Consider the following 22,715-nt stretch of genomic DNA (forward strand, 5'->3'; position numbering starts at 1 on the left):
AATATTAGGAAATGTTGTTTTATATAGCGGGAAAGGTATAATAAAGGTCGGCGCGAGCTTAGGTTCAGACCTGAATCCAATTTAAAGCTTTTATTCGGCTCCGGAACGGTCCTAAAGAATAAGTTTTTAGGACCAATCCGAGACTAAGCCTTCAATCTTTAGGTCAAGGACCGGGTCTGAGTCTGTGCTTCAAAAAAGACCAAACGAAAAAAGATTTACCTTGTTCCCAGTCCATACCTTTTCCACGGGTTTTATTTAGTCTGATCTTTTTCCAAGAAAGGCCAAGGCCGCCCAAAATCCTAAAGAGAAAGGTCGGACTATAGTCCAATTGACAATTCTAAATAGACGTCAAAACCACGTAATGTATATGTAATCTGTTTGGCTCATTATTAATACAGTAAGAACGAACGAAGAAGGAGAGCACACCCTTTATGTTGTGTGTGCTTTTCTGTTTATTTCCCACTTAATCTTCGGGGCTTTTCACAATTCAGTTAATACACATTTTTCTAATGGCTCACATTTAATATGATTTTTTACGTGTTTTCAACTCCCTCTTTTGACAACCTTATGTATGCTTAAGTTTTCAACTCTTGGCATTAAAAAAGTGGAACTGCTCAGTGCTAATTGATGCATGGTATCTTATTTGATTGATGAAAAAAAAGGCTGTCAACCTATTGTTGCATAAATTTATAAAAATGAGGATAAAAATTTGTAAGATTAAAAAATGAGTATTATTGTTTAGAAGAAAATATGAGGTTATTATTATAGATCTTCTAGCTATATAACCATTTAATTTATAGAGTTTTGTATAATAGTCAACTTTTTTGTAAATTTTCTGTAAATAGCTATCTCAACTTATTTACGACACTCAAAAAGACGAAAAAACCCAAAATAAACGGGAATGTTTTTGGTATTTTTGTTTTTTTTTAATGCCGTAAATAAGTTGAGGTGGCTATTTACAAAAAAAAATTTACAAAAGATTGACTATCTAGCAATTCTTAGACTTTCGGTAGCTTGTTTGACTAATTATTTTGTATTACTATTGTGTACGAGTTGAAAAAAAAGTGAATGTTATTTTTAGTTTACCCTATGTTATTTTCTCTAACTCATCCCGCTTAATATATTTCAGTGCCATATATAAAGCTTATGATTTTATATTACGAAAAGTTTCGGTATATTTGCCCTTAATTAATCTTTTTCCGGCACACCATTACTTCAAATAAAAAGCGAATTAAATGGAGAAATAACTAATCAGTTTTCGTTATATAGATGGCAGTTTTCGTTATATAAGACTCTTAATTTCTATCTTATATGTCTGATATTACACAACAATAACTAGGCAGCACTGCACAAATGTTAGATTAAGGGTAATAAACAAACAATAAAATAATATCAACAGTATATGAAACGAATGATAAATCAGCATGATCGACTTTTGAAGGAGATCTAAATATTGACTTTGGGTAGATTTGAATTCAACAACATATACTCGGTCTCTTTTATTACACTACGTTACACCACCCCAATTTGGACAAGATAGTCAATTTTTTGGCCATTTTGCATTGATAATGAACATGATATTCCACTTCCAAACTTGCCTATAAGAACCCATTTACTCTCATTCTCTTCCAACACCACTACTACTACTACTACTTCTCATAAACATTACTAGTCACTTAAAAAAGAAAATCTGTCTAATAATCAATTGTGTGAGTAACTATGGCTCGTAGTAGAAGTATGGCCACTTCTTTGGCTGTGTTGTTGTTAGCTTCGATGTTCGCAAGCTGTGTAGCGAATCGGGATTGGCGATTTGGGTTCAATTACACGGACTGGCGTCTCAGACACCGTGGTTGGGGTTGGTGGTCCCATAATCACCACTTGAACAACACGGCTCAAACTCCAACTCCCAACAAAATCATCGTCGGCGATTCGCAACACTGGCGCTTCAACTTCAGCTACGCTAATTGGGCTTGCAATCATGGCCCGTTTTACCTTAATGACATCCTAGGTAAGACTCTACATCATTATCATTTTAATTAAAAATTATCTTATAAGATTTGTTACATATGACCCTTTTTTATTCAAATTCGAGTAGCTGACACTGATCGATCCTTATATTTCATTTGGTTCCCGATGTCGCCATTTTTTTTTTCAACGAACAAATTTACACATTCGAGGAAATAAAATATTTCGAAATATGTTACGGGCGTTGATGTATCAATAAAATACAAAGTTAGACAAAATATGTTTAAAAATTACTTTATTTTGATACATTAATTCACAAGATTCGTTAATATTCTCAAAACTGATTAATAGTGCAAAAAAAAAAAATTAGCTCTTTTTCTAAATACTTTTGATCGATTTTGTGGCACAGTTTTCAAGTACGACCCTCCAGTCGGGAAAGACTCACACCCCCATAGCGTATACCGACTTCCGGACTACAAAAGCTTTGTGAACTGCGATTTGAAAAAGGCCGTACGACTGGCAAACGCAACGCAAGGCGTGGGAGAGGGTTTCGAGTTCGTGCTAGACAAATGGCAGCCCTACTACTTTGCTTGCGGCGAAAGCAACGGTTTCCACTGCAAAGTCGGACTCATGAAGTTCTCGGTCATGCCTATTATTCGCCCTTGGCGTACTTGACTTCAGCGAGGTGCTTCATCAATCGTAGTGGTCAATTTTCCAATTAATTTATAATTGGAGAATGAAGAGAACTACTCAACTAAATTTTGTTTGATTAAACTAGTTTCTGTACGGTGTTTGGATTTGTTTTGGAGATTTACATGCGTGATTCAATATAAGGTTTGTGTCTTTTCGGCTTGTCACCACCTGTGACAAATCGTTGTTTGTATTTTATTTTGAAATACACGTCTTTTTTGTTGTTGTATTTTTTAGTCGAGATTGTTATAACAAGTTATTAAAAAAAGATTACTTTTTTGTTTCTTTCTATTATGAGTTGCTTATATATTCACCAAGTAATGGAAGATTTCTGGATTTGTTGTCCTGAAAGAGGAATAAGACTCGCTCATTCGCCAGAATATTTTATAAGACCCATAGAAATTTCTTTCGAGGAATGTGCCAAATCGGGTCACTTCTCAAGAACAATAGCTAATGGACCTAATAGTACAACCACTTGATTTCTTGATTTCCAAGTAACACTGATCCAATCAACCAAATCGAATGTAGAGGAAAATAGAGCACACAGTTTATCCTTGTTCTTGTTTGATCAATGTGATTTGCTCTAGCCTTGGTGGTCTCTTTATTACTAAATTCACTCAAAGTGTTTCCCTTCGTGTTTAAAAGATTAATTACTTCTCATGCTCTTAAAGGTGCAATGCTATTTGGCACAACTCACTACTTTGAACTATCTACTCAAGTGTTGACACGTGGACAAATTTGTCCACGTGTCAACACTTGAGTGGATAGTTCAAAGTACTGAGTCGTGCTGTAAAGCATTTCTGTATACAAATAGATTAAATCCTAAGCTACCCAATATATTCCAACGGTCACTATCTTCATAGAGCTAATAAACTGAAGTCTGTTTCTCTGATTGGTTCCTAACCCATCTCAGCCAATAATCTTTAATATTGAGAGGATAATTCTTGGATTTAACCCAAAAAAATAAAAGACATGTTAAGCTTGATGTCTTCCACTTTCTCCAGTGGTGGAAAGCAAAATAGAAATAGAAGCCAATACTTGGAAAAAGTTTTTTGTTTTTATTTTTATTTTTTATTTATCAAGTGTAATAAAAGAATATGGTCATTGTAAACTGAAACGAGGTTGAACTTCATTGATTCTCGCCAACTAAATACAATCTTTCTCAGTATTGTTGGCTTTTTTAGTATCATTCTATATACAGTTTTTTGCTTCGACATTGAAATTACACAAAATAAAATAAAAAAAAATCTTCCTAACCTGTTGTTGATCTCCCCTGCCTCGTATCAGTCACATTCCCTTGAGCAGAATTCATTCATCAATCTCACACCCCTTCCCTTCCCACAATAAGAAAAGGAAATACCCCCCCAAAAAAAAATATCAATAACGGTTAGTATTTCTTTCTTCATTTTATTAGACACGGCTTGTGGTACAAGGAAACGAAAAAAAAAACTCCCACCCTCAACCACTTTTCTTCATTAACTCACTCATCAATGCCCACAAAGACAAGATGATCACCGTCTCTAATAACCTCTACATTATCAATCTCGGCCCCTTCCTTATTCGCCACCTTCTTCAACCCCGCCAACCCGAATTTCTTGACCCCCAAGTCAACCAAATCCTCGAACCTCCCCGGAAGAAGCACGAGCTTCCCCTTAAACTCCCCCTTCTGAGGACAACTAATCGTAACCCTAACCGACCCGCTCTTGTCCTCCGCGGCGGTCGCCAGAGAAAACACGTCCTTGTCTCCCGTGTGAGCCACGGACATGATCCCGAACAGCGAGTTGTGGAAATTGTTGGTCCTCCTCCTCGGGCGGTTGCTCCGACCCACGGAGGCGTCGTTTCCGTCGGCGGGCCCCGCGGGGACGATGGCGGGCTCGCTCGTGAAGCGCCCGAGGACGGTCCGCACGGCGGGGACCATGGCCCGCTCGGGGACGGAGACCACGGAGTGGAGCGGCCTGGCGGGGCCCGCGGGGGGGTCGTGGGAGCGGAAGATGGACTTGATGTCCTCGTGGCCCTGCTGGTCGGCGAGGGCGCGCGGGGTCCACCCGTGGATGTCGGGGCGGTCCATGTCGGCGCCCTGCCGGAGGAGGTAGCGCACGACCTCGGGGTTGTCCTCGGAGACCGCCAGGTGGAGGGCGGTCTCGCCGTTGGGCTTGGCGTCGGTGACGTGGCCGCCGTACCTCACGATGTCCTTGAGGAGCGCGAGGTCGTTCTTCTCCGCTGCAGCGCACGCAAAGCTTCCCACGTCCCCCGCGTTCAGCTCCGCCCCGTTATCCTTCAGCAGCTTCGCCACGGGCTCGTGCCCGTTCTGTATCGCCTCCCACAACGGCACGTTGCCCTCCGAGTCTGCAAACAATAAAGTCAGAAGAGCCTTCACTTATTATTCCGATGCGCATTTAAGAGTTCAATTATTGCAGGAAAGAGATCTCGTCAACAAACCTATATATCTTGTTAATTTAACAAAATAAACCGAACAATTTTGTATTTTTAGAGTCAGATTTCGTTTCTACATACGTGTCTTTACGTTGTCAACATATTAAAACTAATTTATAGACCAAACTGTCAACTACACAATAGTTGAAGGAGTATGTATGCCAGAAAGCCATATATATATAGATAGATAGATATATATATATATATATATATATATATATATATATATATATATGATGAATCTAAGTGGAGAATAGTTCTTATGAAGTCAACCCCCGTACTAAACTACAATCAACAAATTGGAATAAAATTTTGTTATTTTAAAAAGAATAATAAACTTACAGCAACAAGTTTCTGGTTTTAAATAGAAAATTATTAACAAGTGCTACATCATCGGTGTTCCTTTTTTTTTTCTTTCTGTTTATGGTGACACATTAATGTTAACGCCCATAGAAAGAGCTTTGATTACAGATGACATACTATTTCATGCTTTTTTTTTTGTTTGTTTAAATAATTCATTTAGTTTACTTAACTAGAAGAGCTGCATTATCGACAAGTAGTCAAACATTTTTGTAAAAGAAAATATTTGTTATATTATCAGGACGTGGATGATTGCACATGCATGATTGCTCTTTTAACTTATAGAATAAGGGAACACGAATAAAGATTGTCTCGGATCCGATTTTATTGCCACCTGAATTTCTTATATGATTCAGAATTAGAAATGACATATGGTCGGTCACTAAAGGGGAAAAAATTAAGCAGACAAGGACTTTTCTTTTTTTGCTTGTGTTTGAAGAAATTTAAAAAAGGCATATAACAAGAATGACCCCTAAAGAGAAAAAAAAAGGGTAAGAAAATAAAGGGTCGTTTTAGACCTATATTAAGAAAGTAACCTTTTTTAAAATAAAGATTATATAAATTTTGACTTTTTGTTGAATCTTTTGGACAGCGAAATTGAAAAAAATTCTATAAAATATAACCAAAATGATCTTGTAGTTGGATCTTCATGGGATGTGGCTACAACTATTCCCACGTACAAACTAAGGCCCCGTTTGGTTATGTTTTCTATCTCTGTTTTCTGTTTTCTGATTCTAAATTCTAGAAAACAGTTTTAGAAAAACTGTTTGGTTATAAATTCAGAAAACAGATTTAGAATCATGTTTCTGTTTTCTTTGAAATTTGTTTAGAAAACAAAAAACAATGAAAAGTTGTTTTCTATTTTATCTCTATACAATTGAATGAAAAACATAATCAAACAACATTTAAAATATTCTGAAACGTAATTCTAAATCTGTTTTTTAAATTTAAAAATTAGAATCAGAAAACAGAATTTAAAAACAGAAAATGAGTTTAGAAAACTAAACCAAACGACCCCTAACTGTATATCATCATTATTGAGTATATAAATACTACAAATACTTTCAACGCTATTCATTGTATGAGACACCATAAAAATAAAAATAAAAATAATGCAAAATTTGTTAGTTTTATTAGGTTTCTACACATTATTAGGCAGAGCGTTGACAAAAATACACCCACGTAGTGTTTTAACTGGTCAATCTTATAATTACATTATCTTTGCAAATGTTATGATTAATTTACTATTTTTAGGTATTTCAATATTGGAGGTTCATTTATGGTTTGGTGAGGGTGACCAAATCAAGGCCATGTAAATGTGAGACAAAGACCATGAAACCACTCACAGAAGTCAGCATTTTATTTTCAACTAGAGGCCATTTTTTGTTTTTTAATTTGAACAGGACTATAACGATGACCATATGATTATTTTATTCCCTATTCTCACAAAGAGTTAGAGTGAGACTTTTCCTATCAAAATGAAGCATGGAATATACTAGATAAAAAAAAATTACCTCTGGAATTAGGATCTGCAGAATAATCCAGTAGTAGAAGAACACAGTTCTCACTTCCTTTAGCAGCTGCTATGTGCTAAATAATTAACCAAAAAAATAATTAGAAATTAATTAATGGTAGACATTCCTAATTTGAATTTTCCGAAGACGAAAAAAAAGACACATACCAAAGCAGTCCTTCCATTGTTATCGGATTCGTTGGGGTCGAGATTCCTCTTGAGCAATTGATTCAAGAGCAAATCGTCTCCGCGGAGAGCAGCGAAGCAGAGGCTAAGAGGCAAGTCCATTCGCCCCCGAGCCAACATGTTCTCCGTTTCCATCAAAACCCCCTCCATTATCGGGTAGTCTTTCAGGTCCTTCAAATGCTGCCACGAGCAATAAAAAATCACCAAAATTTAAATTAATTAATCAATGAATAGAAACGGGTGTAAATTTGATATGAAGTCAAATTAACAAACCTGAAGGAGATTATTCATGATTATGGTCCCGTCTCCAACGTTAGCTTGGACGATATTCAGGAACGCGGTTCGGTTCAAACGAAGCAGCTGACTCAGCCGTTTCGTCCGGACGGTAAAAAGTTGAGGCCTATAACAAAGCACGCCGATTTCACCACACAAGTCACCGGATTTTATCTCTCCTACAACCTGAAACCAGTAAAAAAAATGTTAGGCTCGTCATTAGCGAGGAAAGCAGATTAGTATAGTAAAAAAAAGGCTTTGTTAGATCACTCGCCTGCTCAACTCCATTCCTGAGCATAACTAGATCCTGAAAAACAAAAGAATCAGAAAACATGGGTTAAATTACACCAGATCAAGCTTGATTAGTACTTAAAAAAGACTAAACAGTTTTATTACCGCTGAGCCAGTGACGAGTATGTAGAAATCCGTGGGGGCTTCGTTCTGTAAAATCACGTCCTCTTTCGGAGGAAAGTACTCAGCTTTCATCTCTGACACCTATAATATTATTAAGACTCTGTTACGGGAGAAAAAAATATGAAAGAAACCAAAAACAAACCTAAAAACAAGTGGGGATGAATTAACTACTTACGAGCTGAAAAAGCAAGTCATTAGAGACACCTCGGAACAAGTAGACCTTGTCGACGAGAGAGTAAAAAAGGTAGTGAGAAATGCTGGAACGGATCGCTTTTGGGAGCGAATCGAGGGTCTCTTGTTGTTGGAGTCCCTCGGAGTCGGTCCTGAACTTGAGACACAAATGAGCCAACATTTGGTCTTGAAGCCTCGGCGGAAGCTGGTTCCTCTGAGCAAAACTCGACGCTGCTTGTATCGTATCCCTCTAACAACAACAAACAAACAAAAACAAAAACCATATAAATGTTTTGACGTCCGGGCATTCTAGGTATTTCACAACTGCTCTGAACACAGGTGAAATTTGCAGCAGCAAAATGAACGTAGCTCTCGCATTTGAGACTGAAACAAAAGAAAAAGAGATATGGAGACTCACGAATCTTCTGGTTCGGCTGGTGCCGTGGACGACCAAGTTGGTCATGTTACCGATCAAGTAAGCGGTGAGTCCGAGGTTGAAGAGCATGTAGAAGATGTCGAAGATCATCTCTCCGATGTTGACCGGATGAAGGTCTCCGTATCCGACGGTGGTGAGGGTCGTGATGGACCAGTACATGGACGTCACGTACCGGATCCATATCGACTCTTCCAGAAAGTTCTCGTTCGAAGACCCGATCCACGTGTTCTTCAGGTCCCTGTTTCGAGCCGCCAGAAGGTAGTAAAAGCACGCCGCGCTGTGCACAGCAAATAGAGTCACCTGAAAAAATAAAATAAAAAATAAATTAGCTATATAATTAACCACATTTTTTTTAACAACTGTTTCTCTTGTGATAGTGGAAAAGTTATACGAAAATGAAAAACTTTAGGTACTCTTGGACATGGTTTCCCAGTAGTTGACACATTATGCAAATTTGACTAATGTCAAATTTCACATGTCTACACTCTTATCAATAAAATTAAATAAAGCATTAAAGAGAGTTTAAAAATACTAACACAAACGAGCTTTGCGCAGCGAACCCAGAAGTAGTTGTAATGCCTGTCCTTCTCCAATCTGGTGAGTAATTCAAGAGAGAGAGAGAGAGAGTAAAATTTACCAGCAATAAAAAAAAAATGAAAAAAAAATCTTGTTACTACTTGTCATAGTTTAAAGAAAATAATGCAACATAACAAGAGACATGTGATACTTGATAAAGTTTTTAACTTTTTTTGATGGTTGAGTACTTTGGCTGATATGAGACAAACCTTACCGTGAAAAGAGAGCGCTGACACGGCGTAGACGCCATAGGCGGAGCATATTGAAGAGTCCGTAGGACTGAAACGGTGACGGTGTGATCTTAACGGCGAGCTCTGACGGAATAGTGGAAATGACGTCGAAGGCGAGCCATGACTTGGCGTACTTCCATGCGATGAGCTTGGGCTCGTCGACGAGAAGGTAAGTTGTTCGATCAAGGAAAGCCACGAAGAATGTGAGCACGATGTCGATGAAGAAGAACCCGTTGACCACATTGTCGGTTATGGCCAGTGGTCCCTCGGGCTTCTTCAAGAATCCGAACTCAAACGGCGATACCCACGCCGTGTATATCACCAGAATCACTAGGTATGTTTCCCATGCCCTGATATCAATATTATTTCATTTTTTGTTTATTTATTACTCAATAAATTGGTATACACAGAGAGAGAGAGAGAGAGAGAGAGAGTTTCGTTGACCTTTTTGTTTTTCAAATTGCACTGTTGTTGTGACATGAGAGTATTAATTCAAACACATGGAAGGGAAACTGAATGTATGGGAAATTTAATTATATATAAAAAAAAGTTTTTTTTTTTTTTTTTTGGTGGAGTTGGGCGGAAAATTACGGAATCAAGAAGAAAGATACGGTGCCAAGAAAAGAACGTCTATATCCCTCAAAAAAAAAAAAAAAAAAAAAAAAGAAGAAAAGAACGTCTATACAGGGAATTTTATTTTTCTTTCTTTCCCAAAAAAATCTTGACGATTTTTCAGATGAAAGGGAAAGCAGAAACTTGACAGAAATACAAGAAGAGAAAAAGAGAGGAAAAAAAAAAATTGAAGGCCCAAAAGAGAAAGAGGAAAAAGAAAAAGGAAACGAAGTCCCACGATTACTTGAATTTTTAATTTTTAATCAGAAGATCAAAAAGGTTTTGAACGAATTTCTCTTGCTCAGAACAAGTCCTTTCATTATGTAATATATTTCGAATCCCAATGAGAAGGAAAAAAAATCGAAATCGGAAAACGAACCTGTAACGGCGATCATAAGGAGAGACGACATATTTTCTGAGCTTGACTCTGCGATTGCTTGTTCTGGCTCCGAGAGAAGGCAAAATTCCCGTTGTAAGACTGTATTGGCTTCCATCTCTGGAAAGCTGTTCAAGCTGTTCTTGGCCGCACATCCTAAACACTCCTATATTGTTGTTTAGGCTATTCATCGCCATTGTTTTCGAGAGATTACTTTTCTTTTATATATATAGTTTTGTGTGTGTGCGAGAGAGAGAGTGTTTTTCGGAGAGCTTCGTAATATATCGTGGCTCTTTATATAGAAGAATGGAGTTTCAAGTCCAAGGTTTGTATAATTATTTACAATAAAATAGCATATATTATACATGTGTATATACATAGCATGAAAACGCGACAGCGAGTTGGAGAGAGATGGGAGGTTTTTTTTTCACTTTCCGTTTTTACTATTTTACCCTCGGGGTTTTGTATACATGCAACGTGAAATGGTGTGTTTGGGTGAGAGGGGTAAGCCGTCTACGAAGAACGAGTTAATTACGCGTTTGATGATTTTATTAGATTCTGTGGGGATCTTCTGATTTAATTACTTTTTATTAGTAGGCTTTTATTTTATTTGTTACTTTATTTAGATTTGAGATTAAGCGTAACTAAGGAAAAAATATCATTGTTTACCTTTACATCACATATGTTTATATATATATATATATATATATATATATATATATATATATATATATATATAATTAATTATAGAAGTTGTCGTTATATATATAATTAATTATAGAAGTTGTTGTTATTTGACCTAAAGCGCAAGATTTATAAATCAATTCCAATTTTTTTTAAAAGAAGTTTGAGCATGCGTTATTGAATACTATTTCATAATTAAAGAACAAAAAGAAAATGTAATTGCCATCATTTTGGAATTAATAGAGGTATTTTTAATGGAATTTTAAGTGAAGTGGTTGATTCTTTTTATATCAATATAATTATGAAAAAATTGTACAAAATAGCCACTTGAAACTTATTGATTAGCAAAATAGTCAAAGTTTCAACATTTCAGCAAAATAGCCAAATTTACATTTTCAAAAATTTTTTACAGCCAAAATTAAAAAAAAAAATTACAATTATTATAAGCAATTTATCACTTTAAAAAAAATTAATTTTGGGGTCAATTTTTTTTTAAAATTAGATTACTGAAGATTTTGGCTATTTCACTAAATTAAGACAAATTTTATTTATTTTACAAATTCAAAACTTTAAATTGACTATTTAACTACGTCACCTTATAATTAATCGCATGTTGTGATATGTTTGAAGAAGAAAAAATGTAATTTACTAAAACGAGTGATTTTTGTAAGTGTTTGTAGTCATCAAGTGCATTAAAATACTTTTTAAGTGCCGTGATTTTTTTTTTTTTTTTGCGGAGTCTAATTGCTTGTGAGTATTATAAATTCTTTATTAAGAGTACTGTAGTGTAAATCCATTTTATTACAGCATTCAACTCAAATTCAATTTGGATTTGTAAATGTTTGAATTCATTTGTTTAATTTGTGGTTAGAAAGTTGACACACTAGTCATGGCTACTTATTGGTTGCCAAGTCTAGCTATTGATCACTGCGTTAGTCATGCATGGGAGTTGTGAAATAAGATGTGGGTGGTTCATCATCTGGTCTCTCACCGAGGTCCCTTTGGAGGAACATATTGTTGGGATCAAGTATTGCAACGTGTGCTTCAAGAAATAAAATTGCCAAGCATACAAAACAATTTAAACAGAAATTAAAAGAAGGGCAACATATTTTAATTAAACACATACAAAACAATTTAAACAAAAATCAAAAGAAGACGCAACAGATTTTAATTAAACATATACTCTACACAATCGCTATTAGAGTACCTAACACCATTATCGCTGAATTCTGACTCTTTCATCTAACAACGGATCTTTGTTTCAACGATAGATCCTGAGTCTCCTACCCCAATTTTTTTTTTTTTTTTTAACGTTTCTTCGTCGCCGCCGATGCCCGAGCCTTGCGTGGTCAAACACTTGAAGCAGTGTTTGGGTGGTTACTCTCTCGAATATAATCTCATCGACGTCTCTACATCTAACTCTCTCAATGGTATCGTCGCGGTCATCTATTCCCCTTGCATCCTTCGAATTCGTTGCCCGTTCCACCGCGACCCACATGTGTTTGTGGTATTTGTCGTTGTTTCTTATCGTCGGTTTTTTTTTTAGTGAGGATGTTTAGTTTTAAGATCTATAACTTTTATTTCTTGAAATTGTGTTTGGGGTCTTGGCTAACTTAGTTATTTTTTACATTTAGTTTTCAAATTTTATTTCTTGTCCACTATACTATGGTATTTTTTTCTGTTTCGTAGATGAATTAATCATCTATCGAGAATTTACTTCGAGCTTTTTGTTGGTCTTTTGGCAGTGCAAACACTCAAACGTTTTTCTCTCCATGATTGGTGATCTTTTAACACTTTTGTTCATTCATTTATCTTTAAGAGTTTTTTTTAAGAGTTAATAAGTTGTTCTAAAATTAGTATAGTCTATCTTCCGTTTGTCGGAAGTTCTCACACGATATGCTTTCATCTAATTCTAGTTTTGAGTCAATATTGTCTTCATGTCTCATTCATTTTCGGAGATCTTCGATGTTTGTACTCTCGGATGTTATACTTATTATTTATCAAAAAAGCATTGAGCTAATTAATATATATATATATATATATATATATATATATATATATATATATATATTGGGACAATTAAGCAAGTAGCCCAATCGCTCACCCTTCTTTTAAAAAGTAGCTAAAGTTTTCTTTATTAAGAAAATAGCCCACAATGCTAAAGTAAATTAAATTAATTGTTTTAGTTCATTTAATTTACTTCAGTCTGGCCTAAGTATATTAAATTAATTGTTACTGTTAATTTAATTTAGAAATTCGTAACTAATAAGCCATCTTAATCTTAACGTTTGGGATTTAGCCAACATTTAGAAAGTTATTGGAAAATAACCAAATGTATGAGGTGTCAGTTGGAGTAATGAGTTAAAATTTCAAAAGTGTCCTTAAATCAATTTAGTGTTTTTTTTCTACATTCATCACTTTCTCTCTCTTTTGATTTTGAATTCATCACTTTCTCTCTCCTACTATTTTTTAAACATTTTTTTTTCATCCAAACTTCAAAAATCCATATCTATCTCATATGAACTCGAAATTGAGTGATTACAAATCCGAGATCTTCAAAAATAGACCCATTGTGTTGGATGAAAAATAATTTTCAATGTCATAGATGTAAAAAAATCACGATACTGCATTCGATATGGAAATACTTAAAATTTTCGAAAATCATCTGGAAATAAATGGAAATTTATTGAATATTTCTGGAAAATTCATTACAAACACACGTAAACATGATGCATCAAACATGATTTTTCATCAAACACAATGGATCTATTTTTGAAGATTTCGGCGTCACGAATCCGTAGGATTTGAATCACTCAAGTTCGAGTTCATATGAAATAGATATGGATTTTTGAAGTTTTTATGAAGAAAAAAGAATGTAGGAAAGAAAGTAGGAGAGAGAAATTGACGAATTCAAAACCAGGAGTGAGAAAGTGACGAATTTAAAAAGTTAATGTCATAAAAGTAATTTTTATTAGTTATCACTTACGACACATAGGCTGTTTGGCTATTTTTTCAAAAGTTTGCACACTTTGGCTATTTTCAAAACATGAATATTTTTGTTGGCTATTAAATTACAGTGCCCTTTAATTTACTTCGACCTGGTGGGTTATTTTTTTTTTTTTTTTAATAAAATGAAACTTTGGTTAGAATCTTAAAAGAAGTTAGAAAATTGATTAATTGCAACAAATTCTTCTATATATAATGTAAAACAAATTTTGAACATTTATAATTGAAATTTGAATTTTGTTGTAAAAAAATCTATTACAAACTAATTTCTAAAAAAAAATGAATTTCTATCTTTCTATATTATGTATTGAAATAGACAAATAATAATTCATAAGAGAGAAAAATATATATCTATAGTCATGGGATCCCAATGTATTATTGATCATGGGAGAGACCGGAAAAAGGCAAGAAGTATCACCGACCAAACGGGTGCTAAGTAACACCCAAAAGATTAACGTGCCATGTTATTTATAACCTGCCGTGCCGGTGGTATCTAAATGTTTAGTCAAAGTGTAATCATCTGATTATAATTTGTATTATATTCTGCTTGACGTTTAAGCTTTTGAAGAAATACCACTTTTCAGTAACGCTCTCCTTTAATTTACAAATCAGCACAAAAATTAATTGTCTTTTTTTTAACATAAATATTATAGCGTATCTATTATTTAATTTATATAGTCCTGTTGAAATTATTGACCAAAATATGGAGTGATTTTATTTCTAATAAACCATTGATTTTATATTCGGAAAATAAGAGAATTCTTGCCTTGTAAATAATAATAATAATAATAATAATAATAATAATTAGTTAACTGATCCACCCAAAATAGAGGAATTACTTAGAGCACACTGGAGCGCTATGCGCTGCTTATTTTTGGCGCAAGCGCTCCACTTGAGCTTCATTCCCCACGCTATAATAGCGTGGGATGTATTTTGACAACAGTGCATCGCTATTTGTAGCGCTGCACTGTTAACTGCTTTATTTTTTTTGTTTAAAGTTTTAAAAATTGCTCAAATGCCCAAATTTCATATAATTATTTAATATTTATCCCTAAAATTATTTAATTTATATAAAATTTATTATTTTGCATAATTTGAAAGACAACAATATTTTAAAATACAACAATGATATTTGCACATTGCAAGAAAATTATAATATTAAAACGGTCATAATAAACTAATATCAAACACAATTACATTAGCAATTTGGAAGACAATCAACAAGAAAACTCAAAAGACATTAAAAAAACACAATACAACAAAATAAAATTACAAAATAAAATTACAATAGATAAACTAATATTCTGGAAGATTGGTGCCGGATCCCCCGAGACCGATAAAATATTGAGAATATGAATCAGAAGTCGGAGGTGGTGCATGAGATTGTTGTTGTTCAAGCCTCTTTTGCATAATTTTCGCTTGTTCGGCTTGAACATATGCCCGAAACTGTGGATATGGTATTGAACTTAAATCTCGGAACAATATTTTTTTTCTTCCTTGATTTCTTTCAATTCCAAGTGGTGTTGCCTGATAACACTTGTCTTCTTCAATTGCTCAAGAAGTTCTTTATTTCCTTCCTCAATACCACTAATTCTAGACATTATTCCATCATCCAATTTTTTTTTTAATTTGGCTTTCTTCACCCCAATCGGCCGCTTAGGAGGAGATGGATGTCTAGCAGATTCAGGAGTTGGATTTTCTGACTCTTGTGGGCAAGATGAACCTAGAGATGTTTGTCTTGCACTTGAGGCTCCATCTTGAATTTTTCAAAATTCTTAATAATGTTCCACACATGATCAAACTTCCAACATTTCTTGAATTTTTCATCTTGTGAAAGCAATACTTTAGCTTGATCCATCTGAAAGTTGATAAAACAATGGTTAAGTAAAAATCTAACCGTGAGAAAACAATAAACTATAATACTCACAATATCTTCAGTTGAAGCACCACTTGGGTGTCTATTCTCAATTTGTCGAATGCATGCATGCAACTTCCTTGTAGCTTTCTCAATCACTTGAATACGGCACTGGATTGATCGCGTCGAACGCATCTCTGAATCCGGACTTTTGCCATTGTTGTAAGCTTCTGCAACACGAGTCCAAAACTGATCGGATGATTGGTATATACCGATGATTGGATCTTGCGAAATCTCCATGTAAACCATACAAAGGAGTTTATCTTCATCTCGAGAGTAATTAGAAGCTCTAGACATTTTTTTAGTAAGGTGAGTAATGTGGTGAAATCACAACTTATGAAGGCAATATTTATAGCAAGATTCTCACGTTTCTCAACTCGTTCTGACGCGATTTGACTACTCACTTACAAGATTCTCACGTTTCTCAACTCCTTCTTCCACAATTTGACTACTCACTTACAAGATTCTCACGTTTCTCAACTCGTTCTGACGCGATTTAACTACTCACTTACAAGATTCTCACGTTTCTCAACTCCTTCTTCCGCGATTTGACTACTCACTTACAAGATTCTCACGTTTCTCAACTCCTTGTGACGCGATTTGACTACTCACTTACAAGATTCTCACGTTTCTCAACTCATTCTGACGCGATTTGACTACTCACTTACAAGATTCTCACGTTTCTCAACTCCTTCTTCCGCGATTTGACTACTCACTTACAAGATTCCCTCTATCATTAACTTTTTCTCCATAAAATACCAATTCTATAATGAGTTTTAATACACACACTCATTCTATTCTGAATATAATACACATTCTCTCATTTTATCTCCCAAAATTAATACTAATTTGTCCTCGTCTTCTTCAAGCTCGGATGACGATTTCATTACTAGTTTGGATGAAGAGGAGGAGGCCATAACTCGTGCTATCATCAATAACAATATCTTGATTACAGAGCTTATCCGTCAACATTCCAGCCAAGTAGACATGAGAGCGGGAGGCTCAGTGCCAGGACGTGCTTTCATCAACCGTGATCGAGTGAGTGCAGATCGTCGACTATTCAATGATTACTTTTCAGAAACCCCGATGTATGATGAAGCCATGTTCCATCGGAGATATCGGATGTCTCGCTCATTATTCCTCCGCATAAAGGATGTTGTTCAAGGTCATGACAACTACTTCGAGCAACGGGTGGATCGCGCCGGAAAACTTGGTTTGTCACCCCTTCAAAAGATAACAGCTGCATTTTGGATGCTGGCATACGGTGTTCCGGCAGATGCCACAGACGAGTACGTCAAAATAGGAGAGTCAACGGCGATTGAAAGCATGAAGAAGTTTTGTCGGGCAATCGTTGAGGTATTTTTTGAGCAATATTTAAGATCACCAACAACCAATGATATTGCTAGACTTCTGCATGTTGGTCAACAACGTGGTTTTCCAGGAATGTTAGGAAGTTTAGATTGTATGCACTGGAAATGGAAAAATTATCCCACTGGATGGGCCGGCCAATACACGGGTCGCAGTGGAAAGCCTACTATTATACTTGAAGCTGTAGCAGATTATGATCTTTGGATATGGCATGTTTATTTTGGTATGCCAGGGAGCAATAATGATATCAATGTACTAGATTCTTCCCATTTATTTTCCAATCTCACTCAAGGCATCGCTCCTCCTGCCCATTATGTCATACAAGGAATAGAGTATAATATGGGTTACTATTTGGCTGATAGTATATATCCAAAATGGTCAACCATCGTGCAAACTATCCGAGAGTCACGTGGCAAAAAAAAAGTATTTTGCAATGAAGCAAGAAACGTGCAGAAAAGACGTAGAACGTGCATTCGGGGTTCTCCAACAACGATTTGAAATTGTTGCGGGACCGACACGATTTTGGAGAAAAGACGTCTTACAAGATATAATGACTGCATGCATAATTATCCATAACATGATAATTGAAGATGAACGAGATCTTAGTGCTCCAATAGAAGTTGCGAGAGAAACACCACCAGCGAATGTTGAAATGGTGGGGGATGATGGCACAAGATTTGAGCAATTCGTTAATCGTTATAGACAAATAAGAGATAAAGATGCACACATCGCACTTCGGAATGCATTGATTGAGCACTTGTGGGAAGAGTATTCTAATTCCGAGTCATAATTATTTGTGTTAAAGTTACTTTTATTTGTTGTGTTGTAGTTTTTTTTACTTTATTTTAAGAGATTTGTAAACAATTAGCCTTCTTATAGAGGTGGCTTTTAAATTATAGCCCAACTATCTATTTATTTAGGCAAATAGCCCATATTTTTCATTCTTCCAAAATTACCCTTCATTTAAACTGTTTTAACTGACTCTCTTCCTCATTTCGTTCCTCCGATCAATTTCACGGCGATTTTTTCTTCCAGAGCACGGCACGAGAAGAGAATAGGCGATTTGCATCTCACGGCAGCGATTTCTAGATTCTTCCTTGGATTTGCGTTTCCTATTTCTTCTACAGGTTTGAATTAGCTTTTTTTAATTGATTCTATGATAATACAACTAGGATCATCGATTTGGCTTTGTTGGAATATATTTTTAGGATCATCGATTTGTAGATTTTCATATATTTTTCTTATATTGTTCAGAATCGACTTCGTTGGAATATATATTCTGTGTGTCTATATTTGAATCATGGAATTGGCCAAATCTGAGACAGGTATGTTGGTTTTTTCAAATGGTAAATATTATTTACTATCGAACGGCGATTTGTAAATAATATTTACTTATCATTTTTATGAATAATCTAACCCAAAATCGTTCGGAGATGACGTCTAGGGTTCAGTTAATTCTGTGTGTCTATATTTGAATCATGGAATTGGCCAAATCTGAGACAGGTATGTTGGTTTTTTCAAATGGTAAATATTATTTACTATCGAACGGCGATTTGTAAATATTATTTACTATCGAACGACGATTTGTAAATATTATTTACTATCGAACGGCGATTTGTAAATAATATTTACTTATCATTTTTATGAATAATCTAACCCAAAATCGTTCGGAGATGACGTCCAGAAGTTCCCCAACCTGTTCTCCGTCTGCGAGGTCCGCGGCGGCGATGCGGAGGCTGGCGGCGGCGTCGGAGCTGCAGAGGCGCATGGGGGAGTCCGGTCGGGTGGAGTTCCCGGAGAGTTTGATGTTTGGGCCGGCGAAGAAGGAGGTGGTGGAGTGGGTCGGGGACCGGCGGAGATGAGGCTCGGGGAGGCGATCCTCCCGGGGAAAGGCTCGGTCGAGGCCGTGGTGCGGTGGTCCACGGCGAGGCTGATCGAGACCTAGATCGCTGGCATCGAGGCTCCGATCCCCGTCGTCGTGGTCGTAATGGATTAACGCGATCCTCTCATGTTCTGCTTCCACAACCCTGGCTCTGATCTTCAGCTCCTCCGTCACATTCCGAGCGTTCAGCGGCTGCTCCGCCGCGATCGGCCACGCCAGAATCGGCACCGTATTTCGCTTTGGCGGCGGTGGTGGTGAAGCTTGCGTAAAATCGTTACTTGTTTGGTGAGATTGATTGGACGAGAAATTCAATGGAGCGAATTCAAAGGAGGTTTGAGTTTGCTCTATGACTACAGGCTTCGTTGGATTGTTTGGTGAGAGGTTTGGAATTTTGGCGGTGTATTATTTGAACGAAGGGTAGTATTGGAATATTATAATGTTTGGTTGTGAATTGGGCTAGTTACTTAAATTTTGTGATAGTTGGGCTAGAATTTTAAAAGTGATAGTCAATTTGGGCTAGATACCTAGCCGGCCCTTATTTTAATTGAGTTGTGTTGTAATTTTTTTTTTATTTTAATTGTATTGTGTTGTATTTTGTTTTTTGCATTGTGATTTTTATTCAATAAAATTTTATTTTATTTAATGTGTATTTATATTTATAATTATAATTAATTTATAGAGTAATATTTTACTCATTATCATAATTCTTCTAAGTTATCTAATTAGTAATAATAATAAAAAATATAGGGGTATAAGTATAAATAAGAAATAAAGGGGAGGGGGGGGGGGGAAATAGAGTGGAAAATAGAGTTCGGTTGGAGAGAAATCACTGTTTACTGAAAAATAGAGTGAGAAATAGAGTGATCGGTTGGAGATGGTCTTACAAAGCCAAAAAGCTACAAATTTTGGAAACTGCATCACGAAACTTCCCTTTCATCCCATGCACAAGTGCAAGTATGACATTTATTGCATTGCTGAAACTGATTCAACTGCTTATCATATTTTGTACACTTTACAAAATTGGATCCAGTTGCAGATCCATTAACTATCCATGGTATTTATTGATGCTACTGTAAGCTTTTCCTGCTCTTATTAATTTCATTTTTATTGGAACCCCCTAAAATAATTTAATATGAAAATATAAGCGATTTCGATTCTGTTTTATTCCTAAGATAAACGCAAAACTTTCTGTTAGCTAATAAGTATTCTACTCATACATATTCGAAACTAAAAACGGATGATATTTGCAGGCTGTCACTCACATGTCTGTATAGTGATTTCGGGGCGGTTTGGTAGTTAACTCAAAAAGTTTTTGTTTTCTATTTTCTAATTTTTGTAGTTGTACTGAAAAATTATTTTGCAGTTGTTTTCAAAAAGCTGTTTGATACAGTTTTCATTTTTGTTTTTAAGAAATTGAAAAAACTGAAAAAATTGAAAAAAAAAGTGTTTGGTACAGTTTTCATTTTTGTTTTTGAAAAAATGAAAAGAGAAGATGAGGAGAAGGAGGAGAGAAGAGAAGAAATTTTTTTTCTTCCAAAAACACATTTTATTCGTTTTCAGTTTTCTTTACTCTTTTACAAAACATTCATTTACATTTGGACATATATTTAACCACAAAGATAAATTGAATTTTTTTAGTCGAGGGTGAAATATATATTTTATATATTAGATGAGAGATTTGAACTCTCGCATCCTCAAAGGAAGTCACAAAAGCTCTTGTCACCTAAGTTTTTTTTTTTTTTTTTTTTTTTTGATAAAACGTGGACGGAACCACGATAAAATAGATTAAAACTCTCACGTATGACGGAGGAAAACCGTAGTTACATAAAATGAATATCTTTAAGAACTTCTTGGACAGCACATGGCGGGACAAGCCCCGACCAACGAACCTTCGAGTTAACAAGAATGACATACCTAACCAAGTTATGGGCAACAACATTACAAGAGCGATGAATGAACAAAAAAGGAAACTCATGAAAAAGAAAATAAACTCGCCTTGATATCCTCCAAAATGGTGCTGAGTTCCGTCATAGCAATGACCCCAGTGTTGATCGCATGAACCACTTGGAGACAATCGGAATGGACTACCACCCTTCTACAACCCGAGTCTCTAGCAAAAGTAAGGCCCCGGAGAATGGCGGAAGCTTGCGCGAGCGACAGCGGTGGTTGCAGGCGAGTTTTATGAAGAAACATGTCCCACGACCCTCCACGGTCGTCGCATGCGGATTTCGTGAAGAAACATGTCCCACCGACCACCCGCGGTGGTCGCGAGCGAGTTTTGTGAAGAAACATGTCATGACAATCTGTGGTCGTCATGGGCAGGTTTTGTGAAGGATTTCATCCCACGACCCTCCGTGGTCGTCGTGGGCATACTTTGTGAAGGATTTTATCCCGCGACCCTCAATGGTCGTCGTGGGCGCACTTTGTGAAGGATTTTATCCCGTGACCCTTCACGATCGTTGTTGCCGGACTTTGTGAAGGGTTTCATCCCACGACCCTCTATCTTCTCCTAATCTCTTTTGGGCCGGGCCTTGTGCATCTCTTCTACTTTCTTTTTTTAGTTGAACCGTCACGTTTCTTGTATAAATGTATTACTATATTATGTATAAATGAAGTATCAAGAGATTAATTAAGGTGTGGACAAGTACAATTGTACGAGTGTATAATATATCACACATACGTGTATGTGTATATATATATACACGCATATATAAATTAGTTTAAGCTAGTACAACGATAATTCCACGGCTTATTTTAAAAAGTAAAAAATATATATAGTTAGATTTCATATACTTTATTGCTGTATCATAATTTGTTAGAAAAGGACCAAAGTATTTCCTTTGCTTGTATCTCTGAAATATGGATTTCTCAAGCCTATCAACTTACTGTTACTGCAAAATTATTGGCATGACCGCTGGGACTGTATCTATCGTCATTTGTCCGTATGCTATTATACATGAAACGTACTAATTGAGTGCGATGCCAATATTATAGCTGGTGTAACGTTAGGCTATAAATGTCTAGCTAACAGTCGTACCAAAATATGTAATGAAATAATACCAAAAATAACGATAATAACACATGTAACTAATTTACGGCGATGCCCTACAAGAACAATGCAAGATTCCATGTATAAATGATGACCAAATAAGAAGGATTTGTCATTATGGATATTCAATTTAAATTACATATTGTATGTTTGACTGAGACTTCACATGCACCTGTTTCCGCAAGGGTCACGTTTGTATGCTTGATTGTCAATCATAATCTTATATTTCCGAGGAAAAAAATAAATATCATAAACTGATATCAAAATCTATAAACATCTGACAGACACATTATTCGGAATATTTGAAGAGAATATTCAAAAGAACCGTTTGAATATAATATTTAAATTAATGTTCGAATTCAAGAAAAATGACATTTTATAGAAAATTGGTGAAAATTGAGTTCTACTTCTAATATAAAATTTTGATATGCTAAAAGGACTTGGATTTTCTTCATCATTTTAAATAGAGAAATTGCTCAAACTATCACTTTCTCACTAACTTTTTCCAATAATCTACCAAAACATAATTTTGGCCAAAAATACAAGTTGGCTCATTGTAAAAAACCAATTTTACCC

General features: G+C 35.7%; 3 protein-coding genes across 3 annotated transcripts; 2 read left to right on the forward strand and 1 right to left on the reverse strand.

The window, feature by feature from the left end:
• Positions 1 to 1,697: 1,697 nt before the first annotated feature.
• On the forward strand, positions 1,698 to 2,893 carry LOC149400991 (uncharacterized). Its single transcript, XM_089611926.1, has 2 exons — positions 1,698 to 2,008; positions 2,375 to 2,893. Exons 1-2 carry the CDS (start codon positions 1,720 to 1,722, stop codon positions 2,638 to 2,640), a joined length of 555 nt encoding a protein of 184 aa, XP_089468052.1. The 5' UTR covers positions 1,698 to 1,719; the 3' UTR covers positions 2,641 to 2,893.
• Positions 2,894 to 3,781: 888 nt separating this feature from the next.
• Positions 3,782 to 10,499, reverse strand: KT1 (K+ transporter 1). The gene is made up of 11 exons (XM_089611925.1): positions 10,239 to 10,499; positions 9,232 to 9,597; positions 8,978 to 9,035; positions 8,424 to 8,741; positions 8,010 to 8,255; positions 7,817 to 7,915; positions 7,695 to 7,727; positions 7,421 to 7,606; positions 7,130 to 7,327; positions 6,963 to 7,038; positions 3,782 to 5,001 (listed from the first exon to the last, which is right to left on the reverse strand). Exons 1-11 carry the CDS (start codon positions 10,430 to 10,432, stop codon positions 4,136 to 4,138), a joined length of 2,640 nt encoding a protein of 879 aa, XP_089468051.1. The 5' UTR covers positions 10,433 to 10,499; the 3' UTR covers positions 3,782 to 4,135.
• A 6,328-nt stretch (positions 10,500 to 16,827) lies between these two features.
• On the forward strand, positions 16,828 to 17,998 carry LOC149400993 (uncharacterized). The gene is made up of 2 exons (XM_089610570.1): positions 16,828 to 17,569; positions 17,799 to 17,998. Exons 1-2 carry the CDS (start codon positions 16,828 to 16,830, stop codon positions 17,996 to 17,998), a joined length of 942 nt encoding a protein of 313 aa, XP_089466696.1.
• The last annotated feature ends 4,717 nt before the right edge of the window (positions 17,999 to 22,715 follow it).

This window comes from Urtica dioica, chromosome 4 (genome assembly GCF_054948205.1).
Source record: "Urtica dioica subsp. dioica isolate 48M chromosome 4, U.dioica_male_clone48M_v1_H2, whole genome shotgun sequence".
Classification (NCBI taxonomy): Eukaryota; Viridiplantae; Streptophyta; class Magnoliopsida; order Rosales; family Urticaceae; genus Urtica; species Urtica dioica.